At 38.8% G+C, this 18,544-nt stretch overlaps 1 protein-coding gene across 2 annotated transcripts in view; it reads left to right on the top strand.

The window, feature by feature from the left end:
* Nucleotides 1–8,460: 8,460 nt before the first annotated feature.
* LOC120532754 (histone-lysine N-methyltransferase SMYD1-like) overlaps nt 8,461–18,544 on the top strand; it is a 52,092-nt gene continuing 42,008 nt past the window's right edge. For both annotated transcript variants that reach the window (XM_039759101.1, XM_039759100.1), the window contains exon 1: nt 8,461–8,885. In XM_039759101.1, coding sequence (XP_039615035.1) covers nt 8,749–8,885 — 137 coding nt within the window. In that variant the 5' untranslated portion in view covers nt 8,461–8,748. The remainder of the gene's footprint in view (nt 8,886–18,544) is intronic.

Raw genomic sequence — 18,544 nt, 5'->3', positions numbered from 1 at the left:
GGAATATTACATACCTGGGCATTCATGTCTCTCCCAGGCTGGCAGATCTAACTAAACTAAACTACATCCCACTATTAAAGAAAGTGGAAGATGATCTTGCTAGATGGAAATCCTTACCGATATCACTTATGGGGAGGGTTGCCACAATTAAAATGATGGTTTTACCAAGAATCAATTACTTATTTTCTATGATCCCAAACAAGCCATCATCTGATTGGTTTAGATCCCTGGACTCCTCCATCACTAAATTCCTTTGGAAGGATAAACCTCTACGAATTAGCTTAAAAACACTACAAAAGACCAAAGATAGAGGAGGGCTGGATCTACCCAACTTCTATCATTATTTCTTAACCAACAGGCTCCAATATATACCAAGATGGTTACAACATAACCCGCTGGATGAGTCCTGGTTAGATGTAGAACAGACACTTTGCAATACTATAGAGCTTTCGGACCTACCGTTTATTAGCTCAAAAATAAGAAAGCATGAAAGCTTTAAAAGTATTAATATCAGTACCTCACTGACAGCATGGTGGGAATATCTAAAAATGACGGAGTCTTCACTAATTCCATGCAGACGCACACCCATCTGGAATAATCCTGACATATTGCAAAACAATAAAATGATGAACCTCCCATACTGGAAAAGTAAAGGAATTCTATACATGGAACACATAGTTGAAGGATTGGATTTCATTCCATTTAACAGAATAGTCTCCCAATTTGGGATAGACAAGAATAGATTTTAGAATATCTCCAAATTAAATCAGTAGTTAAAGAAAAATTTATTTAAACTTAAAGTAGAATTACAAACACCATCAAGGGTATTAGACTTCTGTAATCTCAAACACCCCAAATTACTGTCTAAAGTATATAAAACATTGACCAAAATAGATGATACAATAGCAATTCCTATAGGCAAATGGGAGGAGGATCTATTAGTTAGCTTTGATCAGACTTTCTGGTCCCAAACTTGTTTAAAAACTTTTAAAACGATCAGAAACCCCAATTTACAACTAATTCAATACAAAATTCTACACAGAGTACACTATACAGGTCATCGGATGTTCAGGATGGGATTTGTGCCATCTGACACCTGCACACACTGCACAGACAACATTCCTGACAGTTATATCCACGCACTGTGGTCATGTCCACCTGTTCAGGGATTCTGGTATAGAGTATGTGAAGACCTGTCAAAGTGTCTGAAATGTGATATCCCAACTTCCCCCTCATTTTGCTTGCTGGGGAACCTAGAGGATGTCCCATTGAAACAAATTTGGTTCACGTGGTTCTCACTGCCATATGCATCGCTAAGAAAACTATCCTCATAAACTGGAAAAAAGATAATCTTTGCATTAACCAGTATAGAAATCTTTTATTGGATCATATTACACTTGAGACAGCCTCTGCCTCCACTTCAAATCAATCTCTCTGGGCTCCTTTGATCGGTTCCATCACATAGCGATGATGGAGGGTCATTGATATGGTCCTGCGGGATGCTGTGGTTGATGTGGTGGAGAGTCTGAGCTTGGAGTATCTGGAGGATCCCTGGGGTGGGTTCACTAGGGGGGTCTTGGGCTGGGGGGCTGCTGCCCGACTCTGGTGGTGCTTGGGTTACTCCGGGGTGGGCTTCTGGTGGTTGTGGGTGGGCCTTAGGGGTCTTGACGGTGGCTGCGGGTCGCTGCCTAGTGGCTGCAATGCCCTTGGTTGGTCTGGGTGTGGGCCTGGTGGCTTAGGGTATGGGGCGGCCGCCCCGGATGGGGATATGGGTGGGGCCTTGGGGATTGGGTCCTGGCATGTACGCTGCGGGAAGAGGGCCGGAACGTGCGGCAGTTCCACCATGGGGGAGGGGGATGTCCGGGAGGGGGAGGATCCAGCTTTACCTGGGTGTCTTATGTCTTACTTAATCTGAATGTTGAGTAAATGTGGGGATGGGAGTAAATATTCTGCTGGGGTGGTGTGGGTTGGTGGCCTCAGACTCCGTGGGGCTCTGTGATGCTGCTGCTTCGGGCCATGGCTAGATAGGCTGGGGCCTCCGTGCCCGGGTGGATTTTGGGAACGGAGGTGCCTATTGGGGCCAGTAGGGGAGCTGGCTCCCTGGAGGGCTCAGGCCCCTCAGCCGTTCCTCCCCATCCTCAGACATTTCCCTCCTCCTGCTCCTTCACATCATCACACAAACATGCACATAGGGCCTTGGGGTGTGGGTAAGTCAGGGGGTGCGGGTATGGATCCCATTTCCGCAGTCCTGTGGCAGCCTACACCCCAATTTTATTTGCACATTAAACACTTCCACAAAAAACATTCCACACAAATGCACACTTAGGGCCTTGGGAGTGGGCACACTCAACGGCATCCGGTGGGGAAATTTCAGCCTCACTCCGAGTGCCGGTGTCCACTTCCAATTTTAAACTGCACCTAGTCACGGAGAATTTTGGGGGGGAGGTGGGGCTGTGTGTTGGCATCAGCTGGTGTAGGCCACATGGTGCCGGCACTGCCGCATCCCCAACCACAAAATGCACCTTATCAACACACACCAACACTACATTAGAGCAGGCGGAGGGAGACTAGAGGTCTTATTACACCTCTGTTCTCAGTTAGCTGCCCGGGCTGGAGGCTAGGAGTGGGAGCTGGCCATCTGCCTGTGGTCTGGAGTGGTGGGTTGCTTTGCTCTACGTTGGACGGGGGTGCCTGCTCACTATTATCCCTGTGGAACGGGGCTAACTCTGACGTCCAGGAATGGCTGTACCTCAGGTACGGCAGCACCGGGACCAGAGTTAGGTAGGGTGTGTGGGGAGTGTGAATGGGTGTCTGGCGTACATCCTTGTAAGTCTTGGGTTGTATGTGTATGTGAGAGCATGAGGGAGGGAGTGTATGACTGTGTTTGTGTGTGACTGTATATGTCAGGTGGGGTTTTGGACTCCTCCCTCTCCTGGGACATCTGGCAATACTACAACATCTTTGCCTACCCTCCCCCTGCCTTAAGCATCTGTCTGGTCACTCCCGGTGGCTGCCTGGTGGGATCTGGTTCCCTGGGCTCTGTTGGGTCCTTGGCGGGTGGGTCGCCCTTGGGTCCCGGGCTGCTGGGTTCTGGGCCCGGCCGACTCGGGGGAGAGCGGCTGCAGGCGGGCCTGAGGGCTTGCCGTTGATATCTCCCGGGACTCTGCCGGCTGCTGGTTGTGACCCCGGGTGATCCTCTGCGCCTCGTGGGGGTTGGGGCTTCTCTGGTGACGGCCTCCCTGGGGTCTCCGCGCTCTGGGGTGACCTCTGGATCTCTGGGCTTGGAACTCCCTCCATCTTCCGCACGTTTTGGGGGCAGGTCTGTGGCCCTTCACACTCACTATTGGATGCTCCTATAGAGAAACCTTACACATACAAGCGCGCGACGCACACAGGTGCTCACATGGTGATTTCATAAGTATGACTTGGACATCTTCAGCACATGATCTAAGGTTGTGGTGGCCCTAAATGCCTTAGTAATAATTACTGTATGATTGTCAGCAAACATTTTTACTTTTATATATCTTCATGTAGCTGATGCAGCAATGTTTTTGTCTTGTGGTTTGTTTTTTTTTTTTTCTGGAACGCAACCCCGATCGAGGGGATTGCTGTATATATATATATATATATATATATATATATATATATACTCAGCAAAAAAGAAACGTCCTCTGACTTTCAACTGTTTTTACTTTCAGTAAACTTAATGTGTAAATATTTGTATGAACAGTAAAAGAGTCAACACCATAAGACATAAAGTAAAAATGTTTCACAATGTGTCCCTGAATGAAGGGAGGCTCAAAATCAAAAGTACCAGTCAGTATCTGGTGTGGCCACCAGCTGCTTGAAGTACTGCAGTGCATCTCCTCCTCATGGACTGGACCAGATTTGTCAGTTCTTGCTGTGAGATGTTACCCCACTCTTCCACCAAGGCACCTGCAAGTTCCTGGACATTTCTGGGGGGAATGGCCCTAGCCCTCACCCTGCAATCCAACAGGTCCCAGACGTGCTCAATGGGATTGAGATCTTCCACTGCGAGGATGATCAGCTGTCCTTCCTGTCTCCCTGTAGCACTGTCTTAGGCGTCTCAGTGCAGACATGGCAATTTATTGCCCTAGCCACATCAGCAGTCCTCATGCCTCCCTGTAGCATGCCTAATGCACGTTCACACAGATGAGCAGGGACCCTGGGCATCTTTCTTTGGGTGTTTTTCACAGTCGGTAGACAAGTCTCTTTAGTGTCCTGCGTTTTTAGAACTGTGACCTTAAATGCCTACTTTCTGTAAGCTGTTAAGGTCTTAACGACCATTCCACAGGTGCATGTTAATTAATTGATTATGGTTAATTGAACATGCATGGAAAACATTGTTTAAACCCTTTACAATGAAGATCTGTAAAGTTATTTGGATTTTTAAAACATTATTGTTGAAATACACAGTCCTGAAAAAGGGACGTTTCTTTTTTTGCTGAGTATATATATATATATATATATATATACAGTGCATCCAGAAAGTATTCACAGCGCTTCACTTTTTCCACATTTTGTTATGCCTTATTCCAAAATGGATTCAATAAATTTTTTTCCTCAGAATTCTACACACAACAGCCCATAATGACAACGTGAAAAAAGTTTACTTGAGGTTTTTGCAAATTTATTAAAAATAAAAAAAACTGAGAAATCACATGTACATAAGTATTCATAGCCTTTGCTCAATACTTTGTTGATGCACCTTTGGCAGCAATTACAGCCTCAAGTCTTTTTGAATATGATGCCACAAGCTTGGCACACCTATCCTTGGCCAGTTTCGCCCATTCCTCTTTGCAGCACCTCTCAAGCTCCATCAGGTTTGGAGCCATTTTAAGAGATGTTCAATCAGATTCAAGTCTGGCTCTGGCTGGGCCACTCAAGAACATTCACAGAGTTGTCCTGAAGCCTCTCCTTTGATATCTTGGCTGTGTGCTTAGGGTCGTTGTCCTGCTGAAAGATGAACCGTCGCCCCAGTCTGAAGTCAAGAGCGCTCTGGAGCCGTTTTTCATCCAGGATGTCTCTGTACATTGCTGCAGTCATCTTTCCCTTTATCCTGACTAGTCTCCCAGTTCCTGCCGCTGAAAAACATCCCCACAGCATGATGCTGCCACCACCATGTTTCACTGTAGGGATGGTATTGGCCTGGTGATGAGCGGTGCCTGGTTTCCTCCAAACGTGACACCTGGCATTCACACCAAAGAGTTCAATCTTTATTTCATCAGACCAGAGAATATTGTTTATCATGGCCTGAGAGTCCTTCAGTTGCCTTTTGGAAAACTCTAGGCAGGCTGCCATGTGCCTTTTACTAAGGAGTGGCTTCCATCTGGCCACTCTACCATACAGGCCTGATTGGTGGATTGCTGCAGAGATGGTTGTCCTTCTGGAAGGTTCTCCTTTTTCCACAGAGGACCTCTGGAGCTCTGAAAGAGTGACCATCGGGTTCTTGGTCACCTCCCTGACTAAGGCCCTTATCCCCCGATCACTCAGTTTAGATGGCCAGCCAGCTCTAGGAAGAGTCCTGGTGGTTTTGAACTTCTTCAACTTACAGATGATAGAGACCATTGTGCTCATTGGGACCTTCAAAGAAGCAGAAATTTTTCTGTAACCTTCCCCAGATTTGTGCCTCAAGACAATCCTGTCTCGGAGGTCTACAGACAATTCCTTTGACTTCATGCTTGGTTTGTCCTCTGACATGAACTGTCAACTGTGGGACCTTATATAGACAGGTGTGTGCCATTCCAAATCATGTCCAATCAACTGAATTTATCATAGGTGGACTCCAATTAAGCTGCAGAAATATCTCAAGGATGATTAGGGGAAACAGGATGCGCCTGAGCTCAGTTTTGAGCTTCATGGCAAAGGCTGTGAATACTTACGTACATGTGCTTTCTCAATTTTTTTATTTTTAATAAATTTGCAAAAACCTCAAGTAAACTTTTTTCATGTTGTCATTATGGGGTGTTGTATGTAGAATTCTGAAGAAAAAAAATGAATTTAATCCATTTTGGAATAAGGCTGGAACATAACAAAATGTGGAAAAAGTGATGCGCCGTGAATACTTTCCGGATGCACTGTATATATATATATATATATATATATATATATATATATATATATATATATATATATAGTCTACGGTGGGCTAGCACCCTGCCCGGGGTTTGTTTCCTGCCTTGTGCCCTGTGTTGGCTGGGATTGGCTCCAGCAGACCCCCGTGACCCTGAAGTTAGGATATAGCGGGCTGGATAATGGATGGATGGATATATAGATGTAATTATATATATTTTCTTATAAGCCCCTAAGGAAGTGAGTGATCTATGCTTCTCCTTCATCTATCAGAATTGAATAGTACTGGGTTGTCGGCTGCCAATTCTGGAGGTTTTTTTAATTTTTAAATCAGATGAAACTTGCTGTGGGTCAGTATCTAAAAGTGAGTATTCTGAAGTACTTTTCAGTTATTATTAATTCTTTGTGGGTGTGTGTAAGGGCTTTAAATTTGTAAAAATCAGTTTTTATTTTTGTAACATTATATTGAAGGTCGGCATTGTTCCTTTGTTTTGATATTAAATCTGCTTTTTGGTTTCAATTTATTTGTGGGCACTCAGCATTGTATTGGATTGTTTTGATTCATATTGAATATGTTATATTACTTTTGTTTAGACAATTGATTTTTTTAAGATTGAACCCACCGCCAGTTCCATAAGAAGGTGGATCGTAGTTTATATTTATTTAGTGTTTCGTTTTTAAGTTGTTCCCAATTGTGCTTAATAAAAATCTACAGTTAACCTTTACAATTGTCAGCTTAACTGTTGTTAATGATCTTCCCACAGACAAATGTTAAGTTTTTAACTTGGTGTTGTAATCTGAGCATAACAGTATCCTGGAAGAGCAAACCATGAATAAAATTACTGCCCTTATTTGTTTTCAGGAGTAAGTTGTCACATCACACTTCATACCTACATAGTAATTGCTACTAAAAGTTTTCCTTCCTCTCCAAACTACCTTTGGTAGTTTAGTTGGTTAATGACTTTAGAGATCTACCAGCCAGAGTGCAGTGACCTGGGTGCCATTCTCAGTCCAGTGTTTTAGATTTTTTTTCCCTCTGTCTATGTACTGTAATTTCCTGTTGCATATCAAAGACTAAAGTAATTCTGTTTCTCTTCTCGGTATTCAAATGTGGCACTGCCAGATTGTTTTGCCTGCTTAAGGTAAAGTCATCTCTGATAGAGGATTGCAGGAATCGTTGGGTAGAGGGGTCCTTTCATTGAATTTGGCTGGCCCAGCGCTGAGTCAGCTATGGAATGGTCAATAGGGGAGGCAGCTTGATGGCTGAGGTCTCCAGGACTCTAAACAAATCCAAATCGTATTATGTAATATCATCTACTGTTAAATACTGCTCTGTACTTGTAATATTTCCATTGCACTATTATATTGTATTGAGGATTACTTGTGTTCTGTTCTGTGTATTATATTGTATTGACCCCCTTCTTGCTTTGTCTGTGTATATAACCCCAGCAGGGAATACATTGGAGCAACCAAATTCAATTTTATAGTATTAAGTTATTAACGTTTTAGGATCTGCACCTTACGATGATAGTTCTCATAGCCATTTGTGATTTATCAGGCAGAGCTTCATTTTAAAACCAACTGATATGATGCACAAAACATGGCACCTGATCTGCTGGCATCCAAGGATAAACAAAAGGAACACTTTGACATACATCATTTTGGTTTTGTGTAACCAAACAGCAAAGGAGAGCAATACAGAGTGTGATAAACACCAGTAGCACAACTCACTTTGACTAAATCTTTGACATTATCTTGGAAGTTCATTTATGAGCCTCTTTTAATTCATAACAAACTGCTAACTGAAAAATTAAGGATCAGCAAGAACTGCATGCAGTATTCAGAATTTAAAAACTTTAATAATCTGATTTGACAGTATACTGTATCAAATTAAATGAATGTTTCTTAAAATTGCATAAAATCTTTCCATTCAGAAAAAAAAAACTTACTGCAAAATTCCCTTTTCACTGTTTTTTATTTCCATATATTTTAATACATCAACATTGCACACACTCATCTACATGTATTGTTATTGTTAATTATTAGCAAATAGGCTTAGCTTTCCTTTCCAAATGCTGAGCTAAGCATATCATAATAGCCTGTCCACCAAGAAGCTTGCAAAGAGTTGTAGAATTTCATTCAAATTTAGAAAACAGGAATCTTTTCAAAACAACTAGAATCATCTAGAACTAACAGAAGAATTGACCAGAAGCCATGCTTGTAAGGGGAGGGCAAATTCTCATTGCTTTCCCAGCTGCTGTGCTTTTGACAAGCACATGCAACTGGCTGCTAAAAATACATTTGAGCACACCTTATCTATGTCTAAACAAGGGGAGAAAGAGCTCACAAAATTTAAACAAGCTCTCTTTCACCACAACTGATTTACTGTCTGAAGTGACACAACTGAGTGTGCTGTTTTCTTCAAGTATGATTTAAATTGCCCATTCTGAATAAGTGAATGCTGGCTTTTTTCATTCACAAAGCAATTGGGCATTTACTTTTGAGGTGGATCAGGCCACTGGGGCAAATCTATTTATAGTATTTGGCCTGGAGGTTTGTAACGTGGTACGTACAATATTGGTTTGCTGACCAGATTAGCATAAAAGGTTACAGCGTGGTTAAAGACCTCCTTCAGTTTCTTTGTTTGTCATTGTCATGACTGTTGAGAACATGGAAAATGTTGAGATTTTTAATTCAGAGGGCAAAGGCAGAGGTCTGAAAGTGACCAAGGAGTTTTGGCCTGGGGATATCCTTTTTGCAGAGCCTTCATATGCTGCAGTGGTTTTTGACAGGTAAGGAACTACAGTACATTTTCCATATGAAATTAGATTGTATTGCATCTTTTGTGAAATTAAGACATTTAATGCTGTTAAGGATAGACTACTTTGGTTAATGTTTATTTTTCTTTATTGGCTTAGAGTTACACTGTACATTATAAACATAAGGAAGTTAGAATACAGTTAACATATACAAAATGAAAATGGGTCAACTGAAGTATGACTAGTTTGTTAGTAGTAAGTAAGTATGTTAGTGCCTGACTGCAAATTTAATAGATTCAATGTTAGTCATATTTCATTAAATCAATGTAATTTAAATGGCTAGTTTGCTACAGAACTAATTAGCAATAATTCAAAAACTACATTAAATAGAAATGAAAAGGTGCTTTTGCTCATTTCTCTGGGTACAGTCAAATCTAGTTGTTTAAAGTGACAGCTCTTGAGGTAAAAAATTGTGGTTCCTAGATTTTGTCTTTGAACAAGATATCTGTGGGACTAGTAAGGGTCAGACTGCATGTAATGCCTTTAAGCAAAAGGACCTCATGAAAGTACTAAGTGTGTAGCTTTGGAAATGTAATTTTTCTTAGATTTTGATCTTTTTGGAAATGTAACAGAAAAGTATTTTTAAATAAATTTTAACTCTTATGTGTCATAAACTAGCTTGTTAATGCTTTTTATTCCTTTTTGTGCTAACCATGCATTTTCCAAACAACCATTTTCCATTTCAAAGTTACAGGAAGCCAGAAATAATAATCCCAGTAACATTTGGCACAAGGCATCAACTGACTGTGTACAAGGTGCCAGTCACATACACATTTACAAAGACAATACAGAGAAAAGCAGTAGGTTTGATTAATTTAACATAGTTACAAAGCATAATTTAACTTAATTAAGTATGGTAAAATAAATATCTTACCTACAGTAGCAAATAACAGTACATTTTTACCTTAATCCAAAAATGGTGTATTCTAATAAATACTATCCAACTAAAACAATAATAATCTTCCAAAATCAAAATATATCAATATAATCTCATCCATTAGTATATGCACTTTTAATTGTAGAAGGCAGTCCTTGTTTGAAAGACTGTACTCTCCAATTTAAATATAATTTTTTAAATATAATTTAAATATAATCTGAAACTGCTTTCATTTCCACTTATACCAGGTGTCCCAAAAAATGTATACATACTTTGAAAGATTATACATAAAAGGTTTATTAAGATGTATCCATGTTTTATAATTCAATTAAAGAAGTCAAATGTATCATAATGTAAATGTCAGTTATCACAAGTTTTCAAACTACTGGCTGCTCTGGCCCAGGCACTGCTGATAACGCAGACCAAATGATTGCAAATATCACAAATCTTTGGTATATTGTGATGCATTCTTCTTCATTGACTGTTTTCATTTTATCAGTTGGTCCGGTTTTATGAGATAAACCTTATCTTTGACATTACCCCATTAAAAAAAAGTCCATTGCCATGAAGTCTGGCAAAAGCGAGGGCTGTCTCTTCTCCCAATCCATTTGTTTGGCACATTTTCATCAAGATAGGCCCTCACATCATAGTGTAGTGGGGAGGTGTTCCATCCTGCTGGAAACAAAACTAGTCCTCATCCCCAAACTCCTTTCAAATGCATGGCATGATGGATTCCTGTAGCAAGTTCATATAAACTGCGTCAGTTGCAGTGTTGTCTTAATAAACATTGTACTTTTAATCATTTAAATATGTGTATACATTTTTTGGAACACCCTGCATTTTTACATTTATTAATACGGGCACAATGGTCTGTTAATGGTAAATTATACAACAGCTCCTAAATATGCACAAATGTTTGAATTTCGGAAACCATAATTGTATTACAAGTTTGGTCATTTTGTACTTCAAGACTTACATTAAATATATCAGTTCTAAAATCAGTGACACCAGCTTGTAGAAAACAAACCTACTCCAAAAAATGCATCATAACTTGACTTAAATTTGCCATTTTGATTGCATCTGTGATAATTTAAAGAATGAATACTTCCTGTTCTACCATCAACATCCAAAGCTGTCAGCACCAGCCCTCTGTCAACTGTGACACACAAATCTTGGTGAATTTTCATTTTTTTCTTTTGCCTGCTCTAGTTTTACTATGACATTCCAATTGTGACTTGCCATATCAACTGTGGAGACCAGCTTATCTTCTGCTTTCTGGAATGTTTCTTTTGGCATTATATTGACTGTACTTTCCTGTTGGACATCAGGTTTCAATTGATTTCTCCAGTTAAATATTAGTGTCAATATTTACATTTTCATCTTTTCTTAGCCCCTCTCAGTCTCTCAATCCTGTTATTTTTGTTTATATTAGTATGTTACTTACATGTTTCTCAGTGTGATACTACATTGCACTGTTTGTTTTGCAAAGTGCTATAACACTGCATACTGTTGATCAGCCCAACTTTTTGTTAGTCCGCTTATTACAATACAAGGTTGGGTGGATCATACCCATCTCAGGACACTCTTACTTATAAACCTGTCTATTAGTTTATAGTCTCTAATCAGGCTAAAAGCTCATGTGCTTAAGATGTGGAAGGTTACTGGATAACTCAGAGGAAACCAACATAAACTAGAAGAAGGGGAAAATTTGACACAGACAATGACCTTGGCAAGATTCTGCTTGTCAGAGATGCGGTAGTAACAGCACTGTCATCCTCTTTCATAACCTGTTAACTGCACTATATAAAATAAAAGTAAATTTTTAAGAACTTATTCCAAAATATTATACTCATCTGCAAGTGTAGTTATCAGTGATTATTAAAAGTAAAAAGTTGAATGAAGACATTTATTATTAAAATGCAGATATGTTTAATCATTTAAGAACTCTATTAGAAAAAAATACAGTTATTTGAGACACTTTTTATATATGTGAGACCCCTTCCTTGAGTGATAAATGAATGAAGATGAAGAAAGTTTCCAAATTTTCTTGTGAAATTCTTTCCTGAAGCACTGAAAATTTATATGATATGGTCAGATGTAGTCAATAAGAACTGCACATCTCAAAATGATCTGCAGTGAAGCAGCTAAATCACACGATAACATCAATTAGTTACAACTGTCCACTATTTCACCCAAAATGATGGATGATCTAATTGCACTCATACACTTCATTATGGAGGATTCACTATTTTACACTTCATAAGGATTGGTAGAATATCTTAACCAGGTAAACAACACATTTTTTTTGCTGATCCCCATCCCACCATCAATGTAGTAATGAATTTTTGGTGGTGTTTGGGGGATGGCCATTACACTTAAAACAATGTATAATGTATGGATTCAAAGAAACAGCTGTTGTTTTAAATCCTTGTGCTGACAGGCTTTAAACATTACAAATGGTTACAGATGGTAATTCTGCTTCCTCCCAGTTGTTCATCCTTATGTTTTTGTTTACATATGTGTGCTAATTAACCTGACCAAATGAGCCATACTCACTTTGGTCTGTCTTTATGATTTTCAATATTGTCATGTTGCAATGCAGCTTACCATTTCAACTTAACATCATGTCATTGTTTTCTATAGAAATGTTCCTAAGCTCCTTGCAAAATATATTATACGGCCATCAACAATATAAAATTAGAAAAACCTAAGTTATACATTGGATTTTCCTTGCAAACAAATATTTCAAAGCCTCTGTCACTGGAGACAACAAAGGAGCTGATATATGAGCCTGAGAAAGCCTGTTTTTTTTTTGTTTACCTAATTGTTTATGAAGTTTTTTCCTCTCTAGTGAGCAAATAACCTCAAAATTAGCTATGCAGCTTTGGACATATAAATAATAAAATAAAAAAAAAATATCATTATATTTCAGATGTGAAGATTGCATGATGAAAATGATAAAATATAATTCATGATATATTTAATATTAATCAATGTACTTAATATGTGGTTGGCACAGTGGTTAGCACCTCGCAGCTTCTAATTCCTAGGCTTCAATTCCAGGCTGGGCTTATACTATCACAGTGGAGTGCACATTTTTTTTGTTTGTCTGCTTAGGTTTTTCTCCCACCTTCCAATGACTTGCAGGTTAAGTTAATGTGCAGTTCTAAATAGATCCCAAGTGATTGCATGCATAGAATATGCTCTATAAGTAATTAGCACTTTGCCAGGGACTGGGTCCTGCTTTCTACTCAAAATATTGCCAACATTATCTCCAGCCCCCAAAACCCAGAAATGATTTAAAAGATTTGCAAAAGATATGCAAGGTCAATCTGATTTTTGCAATCTATTTTTATAAACCTCTGCCTGGGTTCTGGATGATGATCACCATTTGCATTTCATATTGTGAGATTTATTATCTTTCAATCAGATGCTTACCTTTTAAATAAAATTGCCTTCACTGAAAGATGTAAATTATATTACAGAGGATGGTAACTTACATGATGGAAAGCTTAGAAGCATGTACTGATACAGTGCATTGCCGCATCCACCACATGACAACCAACTCAGGATCCAGATTAGGACCTGAGTGCAACCATGCAATGGGTGATACCTCAGCACCACACTAGTTCAGATGGAGTGGAACAGTGTGAGTTTTTTTATGGTGGCTGGAGTGCCAATTCTGCCATCAACCCCCCAAGTTTTTCCCTGCAGGTCGGAAGGCCTACATGCAGGGACGGATGCAGATTAACGTCATACCCAGGACGGAGCAATTGCAGGTTAAGGGCCTTTCTCAAGAGACCCTTTTGGCATTTTATGGGATTTGAACCGGCAACCTTCCTATTGCCAGTGCAGATCCCTAGCCTTGGAGCCACCACTCTGCCTTAACTGGTGTTTTATTTCTTGAAGTGTATGGAAAACTACAGTCTTAGTTTGCATTAAATATTTTTCTTTCTTGATGTGTGAGAGTGTCTTACGATCGGCTACAGTCTTATCCATACTTGCTTCTTCCTTGCATATTGTGCTGCTGAAACTCAAGCTGCCCCTTAACTTTACTTTGCGGTAACCAGGTTTAGAAAATTGTATTTATTAATAATGATAATGCTGTGTGCATGGTGTTCATTTCATGAAGACCCTAAAATATATGTTATTTGGTACTGATGTTTTTCTTCGGGACATAAAACATATACAGTATACATTTTAAATGGATATGGTGTCCTGTTTATGATTTGATCACTGTTGCCATTATGTGTCAGTTTCTTTCACAGTTTACTAAAACTTTGTGTTTTGTCTTGTTATTGTATGTATTTGAGAAAAATGTGTCTCCATAACAGTGACATTTTTAAAACAGTGAGTGAAGAATATGTTAATAACAAAGGCAAATGCAATTTCAATTGACCTACTATACAGAGTGATTATCCTACATAATATCTACTGTTTTCTTTCTAGAACTTGTTCCTATGTCAGAACATTATTCCTGGATTTTTCTTCAGCTTTAACTACTATACACTCTGATATATGGATTAATAAATTAAATAATAACAAGATATTTCCACATATTACAATACAGATTCAAGATTCTGTTTAGAATTGTTCACAAATACAGTAGTTAGGGTTCATAATACAATATTATTGAACTTTTAGTTTAAACACATGACCTCCTTAAATTTGGGTGTGGTCTCCTTTACTTCCTTTAGAAAAGAAATACAAGCTTACCAGTGGAAAGTTTCACATGAATGACCTTTGAAGTGGTAATCCCCGTTAGAAAACTTTGGAGGAAAAAATGCTACAATGATTTGCTGAAATGTACTGCATTGCTGACCTTTCACCTTATTTCAATATATAGTATATAAATAATACATTCAGCCAGCAAGGACATTTGTAGGGCACATTTTATTTGGTGTGATGAAATAGCCAATTAATGCAGTTTCTTAATTTATAATCTAATTTATAGCTACCTACTGTTTCTCCCAAAATTCTGACTTGAAATATATGTGAACAAATAGGGTGGTGTGATGTCACAAATGATAACTGCAAAAATTCCAATAGCAATTGAATGTGGCATATACCAGTGACATGAGATGTAACAACAATCAATTATCCATCATTATCCATTATGCTGATGACAAAAAATGGTATTTGACATATAGACAGAAATCTGTATGTTCACCCTTGTTACATTTACCTGTATAATAGGAGGTAGAAATAGTGACTGAGTATAAATATCTAGCAATTCATATCAATAACAATTTAAATACTTATACAAAAAGTTGATTCTAAATGCAGTAGGAGCTTATTTCTCCTCCATAAACATATGCTATTCAAAGTGGACAGGAGCCTCATCCTGTCATTTTACAGCAGTGTTTTACTGTCTGTCATCACTTTCAGTTCGTCTGTCTTCTTTAGTGGCCTGACAAAGAGAAGTTCCAACAAGTTACTATTAATGGCATTATTTTTTCAACTTATTGAAGGATTGCTTTTAAATAATACAAATGTGTTTGACATCTGTGAAATTTCAACTATTTATCTTGAAGTACTTTTTTATTTTTGTGTTTGTGGATGCAATTGAAAAGATACATTTAATGTTTCCCTTTGTAAACACCAGACACATGTAAACCAGACATACCCAACTCCCACACCACAGGCTTCTCTGTGAACAGGCTAAGCTGCATATCTGCCGCATGCCATGTACTCTAGTAAAGTGCAACTGGCTGTGCACACACAAAACAGACCTGGACAAACTGAAGAGGCATAGCATGATCAAACATGAATCACTATTGTTTACTAATAAAGTCTGTTATGCAAAAGACTAGTTATAATGTTATATACAGTGGGAAAAAATATTAGGTTGAAGGCATCTAAATTACATATGACAAATATATAATTCACAAAAAGGAAGACATCAAACATTATCAAAATAGATATTTTTCTGAAGCAAGCATAGCAATGAAAATTAAACTGAATTAGCTGTTATGCTTTAGGATGCATTTCTAGTTGTACTAGTCTTTTTCACTCTTAAGTAATTCATCCATGTTTTATTTTGTAGAATCATGACAGTACAGCTGGAAAAAGTTACATTTGTGAAAAGGAATGTTGACATAGTAAGCAAATTATTAGTTTTAAAATTCATTCTATCATTTCACAAACTCACTTAGTCAATTACAGGATGTTGGGGAGTTATATACCTGCTCCAGGTGTGGACTGTGCAAGGCAAGAACCAGCACTGGACCAGACACTAATCCATTGCAGAGGTCAATCATGTATATATCCACACTCACTCCTACTCGGGCAATTTATATTCATCAATCAATTTTTCCTGCGTAATCTTAGGATTTGGTAATGTCAGAGGTGCCAGGGGCGACGACCCGGCCGGGACGCCATAAAGGACCAGAAGAGGGCATGCGCCCGCATTGGATCACGTGGGGGCCGCCACCCTGGTTGTTTTAGGGGCAACGGGTTGAGGGCATGGAAGCCCAACCCTGTAGGGGCCCGTGGTCACTGCCAGGGGGTGACCCAATGCCTTGGGAATCCTGGACCTCAGTACTTCCGCCACACCAGGAAGTGCTGGGGGGAAGAGAAGCAGGGACACCCGGAATGCTTCCGGGAATACAGTCGGCACTTCCGCCACACAGAGGGTGATTGCCGGGGAGCACCTGGAGCATATCCGGGTGAGGATAAAAGGGGCCGCCTCCCTTCATTCGAGGCTGGAGTCGGGTGGAAGAAGGACTAAGCAGAGGATAGTGGAGGCGGCCTGAAAAGTGGAGGCATTGTGTGTTGGCCAGGACTTTGGGGACTTGGGGTTTGTGTGCACTTGATATATAATGATATATAACTAAACTGAAAAATGTTCTACCTGTTTATATCACATCTTTTAAATGTAACTAAGTTGCTAGTCTCAGAAAATCACTTACTCTCTAAGGCAGAGATTTTGCTGTTTACAATTTGACATTGAAGAGTTAAGAGCATATCACTCTGGCTGTACAAAGATGGATGCCATCTAAACTCATACTACTCAGCTATTCATCCATTTTCATGCCTACATGCATTGCATCACCACTACATATCACATACAAACCACATGACTGCACTTTCATATGTCAAGGTAATTTGGAACCAGTGAACTGTACCTTGGAAATAAAATGGAATAACTAATAACAACACAGAGAAGACATGGAAACTCTGGCCAATTGGGTAAGAGAGCAAAGTATTCACTTTTCTCTGTGGTGTTGTCTTCATTCTGTGTCTCCCTTAAAGAAATATATTATGACACATTGGCATCACTCAAGAAGACAGAATTTCACTGCTTTGATGATCTTGAAGAAATGCTATTCTTGGGTAACAAACTTTATTTTCTATCAAATCTACCTCTGCTGAGCAGCAGCAACCTATCTTGACATGGATAAGGTCAATGTAATTAGAGACACGACACCTCTCCAATGTCAGGATTTGTCAGTCTAACAAAAAATATGATGTACAGTAGCTACCCTAGTGAGGCAGACTGAAAATTTAAATTAGTAGCACAGAAAAAGCATCAGAAGAGTATTCCTTTTATGGCAGATGACAGCAATTTACAGGGTAGCAAAACTGACCATTTTTTATGAATCTCCCATTTTGAACAAGGAAAAAAATGAGGTAGTAAATTTTCTTCAGAATACAAAATACATTCCTGGTATTCTAACATCTGAAAGTGATGTCATATTCGTATCTTTCATTCATTTAATATTTGAAGCTGCTTTTTCACTTTAGGGTTCCATTTTCCAATTAATTTTCTGAAATGTATTCATTACAGTGTAACAAGTAGTTTGATCACATCATGGCAATGCTCCAAGTCACCCAGGATGGGTCATTAGTTAATCTTCACATCCATCATTTCAAGTCTGCTTAGTCAAACAGAGGGTTGTTGGATGCAGAGAAAGATCCCAGCAACACTTAACACAAAGTAGAATTCAGACCTGAACAGGCATCCAGTCCATTGCAAGTCATACTCAGGCACACGCACAAACTCAGTCACACCAGAGCTACAGTATATAGAATTGCTAATAAACCTTAACATGCATTGTCTTTAGGATGTGGGAGAAAACTTCAGTACATGAAGGAAACCCATATAGATATAGTATAGTAATTTTAAAAAGATAAAATTCAAACAGTTGTAAAATGTATATTCATGCACTATATATATATAAATAATACCAAACATTGCGTACATTTTGAGACATTTCTAATGCACAACAAGAGGTGTATCTGCTTTCGTGTGCTTTTGTTATTTCGCAGAGCACAGAGTACTTCTCATTATCTGTTATCTGCAGGGCTCTGGACAATATCATTGCCTGCCTAAAATATCTGGCATTGAAAAGATAATGCATTTTATGGTGGGTATATCATGTTACTTCTAAATGCCAGTCATTTATGAGTACTTTAGTTATTGTGTTTGTTTTTAGGTAACTTAATTTGATGTTTACTTTTTCTAATTACTAATTTATTAAATTTGAAAGAAATATATAAACAAAAAAAAAAGGGTGAATTTGAAAAGTACTAAACGTTTAGTTCATAAAGTAAGAGATTTTCTACAGAGTACACATAACTGAACATTGGTTTATTCAGTTTTGTGCTAGAAAATTATTTAAGCTTATTCCTATCACTCAAAAACATAATTAATAAAAGTACTATATTATTTGACAAGTATTGCACTATGTTTGGCCATATCCTTCCAGTTAATCTGCCTGGTCTAAGGTCACAGGGAGGTAGTGATTGTACC

The sequence above is a fragment of the Polypterus senegalus genome, chromosome 7 (genome assembly GCF_016835505.1).
Source record: "Polypterus senegalus isolate Bchr_013 chromosome 7, ASM1683550v1, whole genome shotgun sequence".
In the NCBI taxonomy this organism is placed as follows: Eukaryota; Metazoa; Chordata; class Cladistia; order Polypteriformes; family Polypteridae; genus Polypterus; species Polypterus senegalus.
This window is presented reverse-complemented; position numbering and strand designations above follow the sequence as displayed.